Below are 12,542 nucleotides of genomic sequence, written 5' to 3'. Positions count from 1 at the left end.
GACATGATGTCCCAGATGTGCTCAATCGGATTCAGGTCTGGGGAACGGGCGGGCCAGTCCATAGCTTCAATGCCTTCATCTTGCAGGAACTGCTGACACACTCCAGCCACATGAGGTCTGGCATTGTCCTGCATTAGGAGGAACCCAGGGCCAACCACACCAGCATATGATCTCACAAGAGGTCTGAGGATCTCATCTCGGTACCTAATGGCAGTCAGGCTACCTCTAGTGACCACATGGAGAGCTGTGCGGCCCTCCAAAGAAATGCCACCCCACACCATTACTGACCCACTGCCAAACCGGTCATGCTGAAGGATGTTGCAGGCAGCCAATCGCTCTCCACGGTGTCTCCAGACTCTGTCACGTCTGTCACATGTGCTCAGTGTGAACCTGCTTTCATCTGTGAAGAGCACAGGGTGCCAGTGGCGACTTTGCCAATCCTGGTGTTATGTGGTAAATGCCAAGCGTCCTGCACAGTGTTGGGCTGTGAGCCACAACCCCCATCTGTGGATGTCGGGCCCTCATACCACCCTCATGGAGTCGGTTTCTAACCATTTGTGCAGACACATGCACATTTGTGGCCTGCTGGAGGTCATTTTGCAGGGCTCTGGCAGTGCTCCTCCTGTTCCTCCTTGCACAAAGGCGGAGGTAGCGGTCCTGCTGCTGGGTTGTTGCCCTCCTACGGCCCACTCCACGTCTCCTGGTGTACTGGCCTGTCTCCTGGTAGCGCCTCCAGCCTCTGGACACTACGCTGACAGACACACCAAACCTTCTTGCCACAGCTTGCATTGATGTGCCATCCTGGATGAGCTGCACTACCTGAGCAACTTCTGTGAGTTGTAGAGTCCGTCTCATGCCACCACGAGTGTGAAAGCACAACCAACATTCAAAAGTGACCAAAACATCAGCCAGAAAGCATTGGTACTGAGATGTGGTCTGTGGTCCCCACCTGCAGAACCACTCCTTTATTGAGGGTGTCTTGATAATTGCCAATAATTTCCATCTATTGTCTATTCCATTTGCACAACAGCAGGTGAAATTGATTGTCAATCAGTGTTGCTTCCTAAGTGGACAGTTTGATTTCACAGAAGTTTGATTTACTTGGAGTTATATTCTGCTGTTTAAGTGTTCCCTTTATTTTTTGAGCAGTGTATATATAATATATATATATATATATACATATATATATATATATATATATATATATATACAGTGCCTACAAGTAGTATTCAACCCCCTGCAGATTTAGCTGGTTTGATAAGATGCAAATAAGTTAGAGCCTTCAAACTGCAAACGAGAGTAGGTTTTATGAACAGAAGCATAAATCTTACAAACCAAAAAGTTATGTTGCTCAGTTGAATTTTATTAAATTTTAAACATAAAAGTGTGGGTCAATTATTATACAACCCCTATGTTTAATATTTTGTGGAATAACCCTTGTTTGCAATTACAGCTAATAATCGTCTTTTATAAGACCTGATCAGGCCGGCACAGGTCTGTGGAGTTATCTTGGCCCACTCCCCCATGCAGATCTTCTCCAAGTTATCTAGGTTCTTTGGGTGTCTCATGTGGACTTTATTCTTGAGCTCCTTCCACAAGTTTTCAATTGGGTTAAGGTCAGGAGACTGACTAGGCCACTCCAACACCTTGACTTTTTCCCTCTTGAACCAGGCCTTGGTTTTCTTGGCTGTGTGCTTTGGGTCGTTGTCTTGTTGGAAGATGAAATTACGACCCATCTTAAGATCCTTGATGGAGGAGCGGAGGTTCTTGGCCAAAATCTCCAGGTAGGCCGTGCTATCCATCTTCCCATGGATGCGGACCAGATGGCCAGGCCCCTTAGCTGAGAAACAGCCCCACAGCATGATGCTGCCACCACCATGCTTGACTGTAGGGATGGTATTCTTGGGGTCGTATGCAGTGCCATCCAGTCTCCAAACGTCACGTGTGTGGTTGGCACCAAAGATCTCGATCTTGGTCTCATCAGACCATAGAACCTTGAACCAGTCTGTCTCAGAGTCCTCCAAGTGATCATGAGCAAACTGTAGACGAGCCTTGACATGACGCTTTGAAAGTAAAGGTACCTTACGGGCTCGTCTGGAACGGAGACCATTGCGGTGGAGTACGTTACTTATGGTATTGACTGAAACCAATGTCCCCACTGCCATGAGATCTTCCCGGAGCTCCTTCCTTGTTGTCCTTGGGTTAGCCTTGACTCTTCGGACAAGCCTGGCCTCGGCACGGGAGGACACTTTCAAAGGCTGTCCTGGCCGTGGAAGGCTAACAGTAGTTCCATAAGCCTTCCACATACGGATGATGCTCCCAACAGTGGAGACAGGTAGGCCCAACTCCTTGGAAAGGGTTTTGTACCCCTTGCCAGCCTTGTGACCCTCCACGATCTTGTCTCTGATGGCCTTGGAATGCTCCTTTGTCTTTCCCATGTTGACCATGTCTGAGTGCTGTTCACAAGTTTGGGGAGGGTCTTAAATAGTCAGAAAAGGCTGGCAAAAGAGATCTTTAATCCACACATGTGAAGTTCATTATTCTTGGTGCCTGAACTACTTCTTAATACTTTTGGGGGACCAAACAGAATTCTTGTGGTTTGAGGGGTTGAATAATAAATGACACTCTGAATTAACTTTTAACGTTTTTAAAAAAAAAAAAAAAAAAATTGCTGCAGTGCATTTCCCACTTCCAGGCTGATCTACAGTACAAATGTCACAATGCCAAGTTAATTCCGCATGTGTCAACCAGCTAAATCTGCAGGGGGTTGAATACTACTTGTAGGCACTGTATGTATGCATGCTTGGAATTAAGAGCACCTGTTGATTATTATATATATATATATATATATATATATATATATATATATATATATATATATATATATATATATATATATATATATATATATATATATATATATATTACAGTACAGACCAAAAGTTTTGACACACCTCATTTAAAGATTTTTCTGTATTTTCTTGACTATGAAAATTGTACATTCACACTGAAGGCATCAAAACTATGAATTAACACATGTGGAATTATATACTTAACAAAAAAGTGTGAAACAACTGAAAATATGTCTTATATTCTTGATTCTTCAAAGTAGCCACCTTTTGCTTTGATGACTGCTTTGCACACTCTTGGCATTCTCTTCATGAGCTTCAAGAAGTAGTCACCGGAAATGGTTTTCACTTCACAGGTGTGCCCTGTCAGGTTTAATAAGTGGGATTTCTTGCCTTATAAATGGGGTTGGGACCATCAGTTGTGTTGTGCAGAAGTCAGGTGAATACACAGCTGATAGTCCTACTGAATAGACTGTTAGAATTTGTATTATGGCAAGAAAAAAGCAGCTAAGTAAAGAAAAACGAGTGGCCATCATTACTTTAAGAAATGAAGGTCAGTCAGTCCGAAAAATTAGGAAAACTTTGAAAGTGTCCCCAAGTGCAGTTGAAAAAACCATCAAGTGCTACAAAGAAACTGTCTCACATGAGGACCGCCCCAGGAAAGGAAGACCAAAAGTCACCTCTGCTTCTGAGGATGTTTCTCCGAGTCACCAGCCTCAGAAATTGCAGGTTAACAGCAGCTCAGATTAGAGACCAGGTCAATGCCACACAGAGTTCTAGCAGCAGACACATCTCTACAAAAACTGTTAAGAGGAGACTTTGTGCAGCAGGCCTTCATGGTAAAATAACTGCTAGGAAACCACTGCTAAGGACAGGCAACAAGCAGAAGAGACTTGTTTGGGCTAAAGAACACAAGGAATGGACATTAGACCAGTGGAAATCTGTGCTTTGGTCTGATGAGTCCAAATTTGAGATCTTTGGTTCCAACCACCGTGTCTTTGTGCGACGCAGAAAAGGTGAACGGATGGACTCTACATGCCTGGTTCCCACCGTGAAGCATGGAGGACGAGTTGTGATGGTGTGGGGGTGCTTTGCTTGTGACACTGTTGGGGATTTATTCAAAATTGAAGGCATACTGAACCAGCATGGCTACCACAGCATCTTGCAGCGGCATGCTATTCCATCCGGTTTGCGTTTAGTTGGACCATCACTTATTTTTCAACAGGACAATGACCCCAAACACACCTCCAGGCTGTGTAAGGGCTATTTGACCAAGAGGGAGAGTGATGGGGTGCTACGCCAGATGACCTGGCCTCCACAGTCACCAGACCTGAACCCAATCGAGATGGTTTGGGGTGAGCTGGACTGCAGAGTGAAGGCAAAAGGGCCAACAAGTGCTAAGCATCTCTGGGAACTCCTTCAAGATTGTTGGAAGACCATTTCCGGTGACTACCTCTTGAAGCTCATCAAGAGAATGCCAAGAGTGTGCAAAGCAGTCATCAAAGCAAAAGGTGGCTACTTTGAAGAACCTAGAATATAAGACATATTTTCAGTTGTTTCACACTTGTTTGTTAAGTATATAATTCCATATGTGTTAATTCATAGTTTTGATGCCTTCAGTGTGAATGTACAATTTTCATAGTCTAGAAAATACAGAAAAATCTTTAAATGAGAAGGTGTGTCCAAACTTTCGGTCTGTACTGTACATATAATCAATATATATATATATAATATTAAACACACATTCTATACCCTAACTCCTCCGGAGATTCATAGCTAATAACTGGAATGACCTTTTACATGTTGAGGGTCTGTAGTATCGGCTCAGGTCTCGGGCAGTCAGTAAACCATTGCCCCCCGTAATGGCAACGGCTCTGTGCCTCTGGGCCTTACTGCCGAGCCGTCTGACAATAAGAAGTCTTCTCGGCTTTGATCTTCCGCTTTCCTTCATGTGACCTTTGCTGACAGATAATTTATTTCTTTCTAATCCATTTGAGAATATTAAATCCTTAAGGGCGCCCGTTATTCTTTCTTGTTCAAAGCCATGCTAATTTGCAATGCAATTTTCATTGTAAATATTATACAGCAAAGCCATCTTGTCTTCTTAACATCTAATCCCTTTCAAAGAGGAAATATCGAGGGTTTTGTGCAGCACTAGAACAGTTACTATCATCTTAGATTTTGTTTTTTTAATGTTTATTTTTCTGTCCACTTTTGGGAACCTTGTTCTTTACAGCGTGCGCTATGCTTCAGAGCAGGGGTTGTCAGACTAGGAGGCCTCACCAGTCAAACACTGCAGCAATATTTAGTTTAGCAGCATAAGTGACTCATTTCAAACTTTTATTGTAATATTTTATTGGGTTCAGGAGACATCAGAAGAGAGCTATTTAATTTTAGTATGCACTTCCATTACAGCGGGTGAGGCCCGGATGTCATCTTTGTCTGGCTGCTGAGGTCCACACATCATCTTTGCTTGTCTGATGACCCAGTAGAAAAAGATCTGCACAATTTACTTGTTATTAAAAATCCTCTCTTCTCATGAAGTCCTTGTTTAATGCTCGTTGTCTAGGTTACCGGCCACCTCTGTGGTCGAGCATTCATAGAGCTTACCAGGTTTTTTTAACAGAGGTTCTACTTGCCGATTTAATTCTAGCTGGGTCGCTGGAGCACACGAGAGAACCAACTTTAGTGCATCTGCTCTCCACCGATGCTCCAGAACCATGGATGCCTCTGCTAGCGGCATCAGAGAGTTCAGAGTTCGGGCCAGCGGTGCAACCATGCCGGTAGTCTGATCTCTCAATTTTCTTAAGCGCACTGCCCCTCGACTAACAGCTAAGAGGCAGAGGAGTGGTGTGCTCCTGAAGTTGAAACATGAGAACAACAAAATTGTATTTTTTTAATGCTTTTAAGAAAAAAAATTCTTAGCTGTATAGCTAACATTTATATCCTTTCCCTCAATGAACATGTAAGACTAGATTCCCTCCAGGTTGTCCGGTCATGAGCTACAAGTCTGCAGTCACTCTATCTGACTGCAGACTTGTGAATCCTCACATCATGTGCACTGCTTGCTGTGAGGATTCTCCATGGCGGGTGCGTGACTGCAAGTATGTGATTTGCATACATGCGGTCACATGCCGACTAGACGGTCACGGCCTCGCTCAATGCAAGTGTATGGAACTAGGTCGGATACAGTCTGACATAATTCCAGTCACATTCTGACTAATCACATGACTGCCCGCAATCGGCACTGGAGAATTCTCCAGGCGCACAGTGCGCGCAATGTGAGGATTCACAATTCTGCAGTCACGCAGAGTGATTGCAGACTTGTAACCTAAGACCAGACAACCCCTCTTTAAAAGAATTTCGAGGTCAGAACAAACATTACTCTTGTAAGTGACATGTTATGTATTCTAGGATGTCATCAGTCCTTTACCAGATAATGTAATAGATCACTGCACTTCCTATCCGTGGTGCACGAGCAGGGTCCAATGCCAGTAGATATATAATGTAAAACTCGGCACTATACAGCAAAAATCGTATATCTAGAAATTGGATACATAGAATATATTTGAAATACAATTCATATAGAACACATTAACAAGGCTGTAATAAGATCCCATACAAATGCTCTTTGTGGCTGAAGAAAAAAGAGGATGGTAAGGTACAGGAGACATAGGAGTGGGAAAAGCATACCTGTATGGCTGAGTAATAGAGGAAAAGTGTGGGACTCAGTGCCTTACATATATGAAGTCATTTCTGCAAGATTCTGCAAGACAACATAGTGGCAAGTACCATAAGTATCCCAAAGTGTTATTATCAGCCCCAGAGAGGTGAAGGTAAACACCTGCCAGAAAACTCAAGTAGCTGTGCCTATTTGGTATCCGCCGCTTGTTAGCATGCGGCGCCGTCAGTGAGAAGCACCCGGGAGTCATAAGTACAGGTCAGAGAGTGGACGTGCGCAGACTACAACCAATAGCAAAAATCAGCGCCCGCAGCATAAGTGACACGGTTAGTTGCTAGGTAGATTTAATTTAGTCATGTGATCTCTGTTTGCGTTCCATACAAGCGGAAATATGCGCTCCAAGGTTGTGTGCATGTCACCAATGCCCGTGCCTGCGTTCCAAGGCTGTATATAGTTAGAAAGGTAAATGTGGATGAATATAAACAGTAAGGTGAAATAGGAGTTCCTTATCTTTAGGATAAACAGGAAAGATACATGATGATCCCCAGAAGAAAAATTGAGGTGGACAACAATAGGATATTAATTCTGGGTCTATAAAAGAAAAAAGGACATGTCATTATTTTAGATAAATGCATAATATGCTATTACTGCATACAAGTATATTACATCGTAGATAAAGACAATATTTAAAGGTATCTCAAATACCGCAGTATGGTCAAACAGCAGATCACCCAAGTTAAACAAATGATAGCAAATCATATTCCCTATTTAGGCCTTTTTGAGCCAGAGTCTGTAACTCATGGATCCAAAAGGCCTCCCTATATTTCAAAAAACAGACCCGATCCCCTCCCCTTCTCAATGGGGGGACATGCTCTATCACCTGAAATTTCAGTTGTGACACATTATGAGCTGATGAAATAAAGTGGTACGGGACCGGTAGCAGGGTATTCTTACATCTAATTGTAGATTTATGTTTTGAAATCCTTTCCTTCACAGGTAGTGTGGTTTCTCCTACGTATAGGAGGCCGCATGGGCATTTAATGAGGTATACCACATAGGACTTATCGCATGTAGCTAAGTCCCTGATCAAATATTTTTTGCCCGTGTGGGGATGACAAATCTGGTTGCCCCTTTGTACCTTGTTACACTGTCTGCATTGTAGACATGGAAAGGTTCCCGTCTTCTGTGTCTGTAAGACCCTCTGTCCCCTGCTTTGTGTGGTGCCAAAATCCGCATGCACCAGATTGTCCCTAAGATTAGGAGCCCTTTTGAAACATGGGAGAAAAGGATGTGAAAACTCCTTAATGTGGGGAAATGCGGTGTTCAGAATGCCTCAATGTTTACGGATAGAGCGATGTATAATATAGGCAAAGGGATGGTATGTGTGTACAAATGGAAGCCTGTCCATCACAGGAGGACGTGTAGAGATGACCGGTCTTAGTGATTCTTTTAGTATCCTATCAGGGTACCCTCTACTCCTAAATTTGGACTGCATCTCCTCAAGTCTAGTTGTGCATAGATCCGGATCTTTAACGATCCGTTGTACCCTCTTAAATTGTGATCTGGGAATGGACCTGGTCATCGAAGTTGGATGTAGGCTTGTGTAATGTAGAAGACCATTACGGTCAGTAAGTTTTGAATAAAGGTCTGTGGATAAGTGACCACTGGTATCTTTAATTACCACTGTATCTAGAAAATTCATCCGCTGGTTGTCATGTGACATAACAAACTGTAGCTCGGGCCAAATAGAATCAAGGGTAGAAAAGAACATTTTTAAGGACTCCAATGTGCCCCCCCATATGCAAAAAATATCATCTATATAACGCTTCTACAGGATGGCATTTTCCTGAAAAAGCGTATTTGGATATACCACCTGTTCTTCAAAGGAAGTCATGAAACAATTAGCATATGGGGGACCACATTCGAGCCCATGGCGGTACCCCTGTTCTGAAGATAGAAAGAGTCTTGAAACATAAAATAGTTTTTTGTAAGAATCGCTGTCAGGAGCTCAATACAGAGATCTATAATCTTAGGGTCAATCTGGGAATGATCAAGTAGATCCTTCATTGCTTCTATTCCCTTAGTATGTGGAATAGAAGTATATAAATCTTTTACATCCATGGTAACCAGTATAGCATCGGCTGGAATACGTTGTAGATCATAGATAAAGTGGAGGAAATCACCAGTGTCCAGCAACAAGGAAGGAGTCTTCTTGATGATTGGGGTAAGAATCTTCTCAATAAATTTGGACAGTGGGGGGAATATATATTCCGTTGACGCCACTATCGGGCGACCGGGTGGATTTACTAACGACTTGTGGATTTTAGGCAAGACGTAGAATAATGGAACCATGGGATGTTTGTTAAATAATCCTTTGTTTTCTGATCAATGATGCCATTTCTAGTGTACCTTTCCAAAATCACCAAAATCTGAGAGCTAAACTATGCTGTGGGATTACGTGAGAGTTTGGTATACACTGTTCTGTCCCCTAATTGTCTCATGATTTCTTTCTCCTAATCCACTCTGTCCATTACTACAATTGCCCCGCCTTTGTCGGCTGGTTTAATAAAGTGCCGAGTTTTACTTTACCAGATAATGTCTGTTGTTAGAAGATTATTGATTATGAGCAGCCATTGCCTCATGTTATGATCAGTGCCCTGCAACCTTTGAGTTGGTAGAATATACATTTTTCACCTTCGCCTAAGTTCACATTTCTATTACCTTGTTCCGTTTAGAGCAGTGTTTCCCAAACTCCAGTCCTCTCAGCCCAAACACGTCATGTTTTCAGGATTTCCCTTGTATTGCACAGGTGACGGAATTATTATTAAGGCATCAGAAATCAGGTTCTCCCATCTGTGCAATACTAAGGAAATCCTGAAAACATGATGTGTTGGGGGCCATGAGGACGGGGTTTGGGAAACACTGGTTTAGAGGAACAAACAGGATTCTTGTGCAAAACATATGTCGCATTACTGAAACAAACGCAGGTAGAGCGACCCCAGTGTTGATTATGGGATCCTCCTGGGTTCTGTTTTGGGTTTTAGAATGTAAGTAAAAGTGCAGCGTGCAAAACTCTTTCTTCCTTTCTAAGAACAGGGCCATGGAAGACCTCATAATAATCACTGAGGTCCTTATTCTTACATTTCCATCAGTAAAGCAACAAATTAGTTTTTCACGTGAATTCCGTTTGTCTGTTCATTTAAACGGAATGTGCAAATAGAAGTGTGAACTTAGCCTTATTCTTTAATAAGCCATGAACAAGATTGCCAGCCTCCCCCCTTTACTCCTGGGTACTGACGTGTGCTTGAAGACTCTATCATAAATTTTCCATGTAGACATAATGATCTCTTGTTTAAACCATTTTCTGGATTTCTCAAGAATTGTGGCCTTAAGTAAAAATAAACAGTTTATAGAACGGCGCCGTGGTGTATTTCATGGATTTAATTGTAGCTTGTAACCTGAATTCGTTACTTTACTGATCCTATTGAATGTTCATTAAATAAATATATATGGTATATGTATGATTAAATATATAGTTCTTAGCATGATCTATATCCAAGACTTATTCTGTATCTTGCTTTTAGGCCAAGCAGTTAGAGCTAGAAGAATGGTGGATCCTGTGCAGAAAGAAGAGTACCTATATGAGACTGGACATATTCCTACAGAGTGGGAAGGTAATGAGGTTTTTGTTTTAATTTGTTAGATGCTCATTATTGGTGAATAATAGTCTATAATTTCTGATGCTTTAGTGACAGCTGCACATTTTGTTTATATATAGAGTTTATATGAGACTGTGGGCCGAATGATTGCGGAATGTAAACTAGACCGGGTGGCCTGGTCGTGGCGTCTAAACAAGACTGTGGGCCGACTGGTTTCGGCGTCCACACTAGACTGTGGGCCGACTGGTTTCGGCGTCCACACTAGACTGTGGGCCGACTGGTTTCGGCGACTACACTAGACTGTGGGCCGACTGGTCTCGGCGTCTACCCTGGACTGTGGGCCGACTGGTCTCGGCGTCTACCCTGGACTGTGGGCCGACTGGTCTCGGCGTCTACCCTGGACTGTGGGCCGACTGGTCTCGGCGTCTACCCTGGACTGTGGGCCGACTGGTCTCGGCGTCTACCCTGGACTGTGGGCCGACTGGTCTCGGCGTCTACCCTGGACTGTGGGCCGACTGGTCTCGGCGTCTACCCTGGACTGTGGGCCGACTGGTCTCGGCGTCTACCCTGGACTGTGGGCCGACTGGTCTCGGCGTCTTCCTGGACTGTGGGCCGACTGGTCTCGGCGTCTACCCTGGACTGTGGGCCGACTGGTCTCGGCGTCTACCCTGGACTGTGGGCCGACTGGTCTCGGCGTCTACCCTGGACCGACTGGTCTCGGCGTCTACCCTGGACTGTGGGCCGACTGGTCTCGGCGTCTACCCTGGACTGTGGGCCGACTGGTCTCGGCGTCTACCCTGGACTGTGGGCCGACTGGTCTCGGCGTCTACCCTGGACTGTGGGCCGACTGGTCTCGGCGTCTACCCTGGACTGTGGGCCGACTGGTCTCGGCGTCTACCCTGGACTGTGGGCCGACTGGTCTCGGCGTCTACCCTGGACTGTGGGCCGACTGGTCTCGGCGTCTACCCTGGACTGTGGGCCGACTGGTCTCGGCGTCTACCCTGGACTGTGGGCCGACTGGTCTCGGCGTCTACCCTGGACTGTGGGCCGACTGGTCTCGGCGTCTACCCTGGACTGTGGGCCGACTGGTCTCGGCGTCTTCCTGGACTGTGGGCCGACTGGTCTCGGCGTCTACCCTGGACTGTGGGCCGACTGGTCTCGGCGTCTACCCTGGACTGTGGGCCGACTGGTCTCGGCGTCTACCCTGGACCGACTGGTCTCGGCGTCTACCCTGGACTGTGGGCCGACTGGTCTCGGCGTCTACCCTGGACCGACTGGTCTCGGCGTCTACCCTGGACCGACTGGTCTCGGCGTCTACCCTGGACCGACTGGTCTCGGCGTCTACCCTGGACCGACTGGTCTCGGCGTCTACCCTGGACCGACTGGTCTCGGCGTCTACCCTGGACCGACTGGTCTCGGCGTCTACCCTGGACCGACTGGTCTCGGCGTCTACCCTGGACCGACTGGTCTCGGCGTCTACCCTGGACCGACTGGTCTCGGCGTCTACCCTGGACCGACTGGTCTCGGCGTCTACCCTGGACCGACTGGTCTCGGCGTCTACCCTGGACCGACTGGTCTCGGCGTCTACCCTGGACCGACTGGTCTCGGCGTCTACCCTGGACCGACTGGTCTCGGCGTCTACCCTGGACCGACTGGTCTCGGCGTCTACCCTGGACCGACTGGTCTCGGCGTCTACCCTGGACCGACTGGTCTCGGCGTCTACCCTGGACCGACTGGTCTCGGCGTCTACCCTGGACCGACTGGTCTCGGCGTCTACCCTGGACCGACTGGTCTCGGCGTCTACCCTGGACCGACTGGTCTCGGCGTCTACCCTGGACCGACTGGTCTCGGCGTCTACCCTGGACCGACTGGTCTCGGCGTCTACCCTGGACCGACTGGTCTCGGCGTCTACCCTGGACCGACTGGTCTCGGCGTCTACCCTGGACCGACTGGTCTCGGCGTCTACCCTGGACCGACTGGTCTCGGCGTCTACCCTGGACCGACTGGTCTCGGCGTCTACCCTGGACCGACTGGTCTCGGCGTCTACCCTGGACCGACTGGTCTCGGCGTCTACCCTGGACCGACTGGTCTCGGCGTCTACCCTGGACTGTGGGCCGACTGGTCTCGGCGTCTACCCTGGACTGTGGGCCGACTGGTCTCGGCGTCTACCCTGGACTGTGGGCCGACTGGTCTCGGCGTCTACCCTGGACTGTGGGCCGACTGGTCTCGGCGTCTACCCTGGACTGTGGGCCGACTGGTCTCGGCGTCTACCCTGGACTGTGGGCCGACTGGTCTCGGCGTCTACCCTGGACTGTGGGCCGACTGGTCTCGGCGTCTACCCTGGACTGTGGG

At 46.6% G+C, this 12,542-nt stretch overlaps 1 protein-coding gene across 2 annotated transcripts in view; it reads left to right on the top strand.

Annotated features, from left to right (window-relative positions):
* Positions 1-12,542, top strand: part of NDUFAF2 (NADH:ubiquinone oxidoreductase complex assembly factor 2) — a 109,305-nt gene that overhangs the window by 51,019 nt on the left and 45,744 nt on the right. For both annotated transcript variants that reach the window (XM_073680263.1, XM_073680264.1), the window contains exon 2: positions 10,116-10,205. In XM_073680263.1, the coding sequence (XP_073536364.1) occupies positions 10,116-10,205 (90 nt within the window). The remainder of the gene's footprint in view (positions 1-10,115; positions 10,206-12,542) is intronic.

The sequence above is a fragment of the Phyllobates terribilis genome, unplaced genomic scaffold (assembly GCF_046119375.1).
Source record: "Phyllobates terribilis strain yellow unplaced genomic scaffold, ASM4611937v1 Scaffold_1__5_contigs__length_1240528914, whole genome shotgun sequence".
Taxonomy (NCBI): domain Eukaryota; kingdom Metazoa; phylum Chordata; class Amphibia; order Anura; family Dendrobatidae; genus Phyllobates; species Phyllobates terribilis.
The sequence above is the reverse complement of the archived record's forward strand: the minus strand, read 5'-3'. Positions and strand labels throughout refer to the sequence as shown.